Source organism: Austrofundulus limnaeus, unplaced genomic scaffold (assembly GCF_001266775.1).
Source record: "Austrofundulus limnaeus strain Quisiro unplaced genomic scaffold, Austrofundulus_limnaeus-1.0 Scaffold579, whole genome shotgun sequence".
Lineage (NCBI taxonomy): Eukaryota > Metazoa > Chordata > Actinopteri > Cyprinodontiformes > Rivulidae > Austrofundulus > Austrofundulus limnaeus.
The window spans coordinates 290882-292695 of record NW_013952981.1 but is presented as its reverse complement, the minus strand read 5'-3'; the positions used below and the strand labels follow the sequence as shown (position 1 = coordinate 292695).

Genomic DNA, 1814 nt, shown 5'->3' with positions numbered 1-1814 from the left:
GTGAAATAAGTATTTGATCATCTATCAACCAGTAAGAATTTTGGCTCTCACAGACATGTTAGTTGTTCTTTAAGAAGCCCTCCTGTTCTCCACTCATTACCTGTATTAACTGCACCTGTTTGAGTGTGTGGACAGGTGTCTTTTATACAGGTAATGAGTGGAGAACAGGAGGGCTTCTTAAAGAACAACTAACATGTCTGTGAGAGCCAAAATTCTTACTGGTTGATAGATGATCAAATACTTATTTCACACAATAAAATGGAAATTAATTATTTAAAAATCAAACATTATATTTTTCTGGATTTTTGTTTTAGATTCCATCACTCACAGTTGGAGTACCTATGATAAAAATTACAGTCATCTACAAGCTTTGCAAGTGGGAAAACCTGAAAAATCAACAGTGTATCAAATACTTGCTCTCCCCACTGTACATCAGACAGTTGCTTTTAGCAATCTTTAAAAATCCTTTCAATAAGCCCTACAGCTAAATTAACACCCGACTGAAAAAAAAAACTGGAACAAAAGTCTCTCTTTTTATTTTCCACCTGTAGCCTGAATAAAATCAATATTCTGTCAGAGCTAGGTCTCACCTGTGTTCTGCTGTGAAACTGCTCGATCAGAGATGGCATGACGGCAGCTGTAATGATGTAACTCGCCCTGTTGGAGGCGCTGCAAGAGGCCTGGAGCAGTTTGGCACTGGGCCATACGAGCTTCAGGTCAGGCTCACACAGATGATGCTTACAGTCTGCAACAACACCACACAAAAGCTGTTCACGTTGTTCACTACAGTCAAGAGTGTCTTCTCCAACGTGACACATTGTAGAAGATCCACTGACACCTGGAAGATCTGAACCAAAGCTACAAAGCTGTCTTTGACAGTTTAAGTGAAAAATGACCAGGGTTCGACAAGATGTTTTTTTTTACCTGCCCGACAAATGTTATCAGCCCGAAACAAAAATGTTCAAATTTTGATAAAACAGGTAAAACGTGTACCGTGTTTGTACTACAAAAACATTAACATGGTTATACAGAGGTATATAACATGTGACATCTGATTAAACAGATGCAAACATTTTAGACCGAGTTACTAACAGTCTATTATTTTATCAAGAACATCTTCAAAAAAACGTTTTTAGACCTTTCCAGTGTTTCCCTAGTGTACTGGCCTTGGGGGCGGGGCTTATGAAAACAGAATGATCAACAGCAGCAGCTTTGTTTTAAATATAATTTACAGAACATGAAACAGTCTGAAATTTGCATAAATTAAATCTTATATAGTGACTCTCATATCCAAAGATACATTTAAGATATGTTGAACTGGAGTCTCCATACAACTTGATGATAAATCTAATGTTATTTATACATGTCAGAATATAATTAGAGATATCTTAAATAGGTATTTTGAATTGTCAAAATGTATTAAGAGATGTCTATTTATTTGTTTGTTTGTTTTTAATGCTGTACATAGATGGTTTTGTTTTTATGAATGAAAAAAACAAAGTAAATCATACCCTGAATTAAAAGGGTGCAGAGTTAAGTAAAAAAAAAAACTATCATATGTGTCCCTTATTCTCAAAAATCAACTTCAACAAACAAACAAGCTCAAGCTGGAAACACCTCCAAATCAAAAAAAATAAGTAAATAAAACAAAATAATAAAAGAAAACATTTTATTATTTATCCTAAATAACTTATATGTCTAATCTAGTCATAAAACAAATTCAGATAACTAGAATACAGTGGGGAAAATAAGTATTTAGTCAGTCACCAATTGTGCAAGTTCTCCCACTTAAAAAAGATGAGAGAGGTCTGTAA

The 1814-nt window shown here is 34.5% G+C and overlaps 1 protein-coding gene across 1 annotated transcript in view; it reads right to left on the bottom strand.

Moving 5' to 3' along the window:
• mms19 (MMS19 homolog, cytosolic iron-sulfur assembly component) overlaps window positions 1-1814 on the bottom strand; it is a gene marked incomplete at its 3' end in the record, with an annotated part of 37492 nt that overhangs the window by 15984 nt on the left and 19694 nt on the right. The window contains 1 exon segment of the mRNA XM_014026671.1: window positions 591-745. Within this exon segment, the coding sequence (XP_013882125.1) occupies window positions 591-745 (155 nt within the window).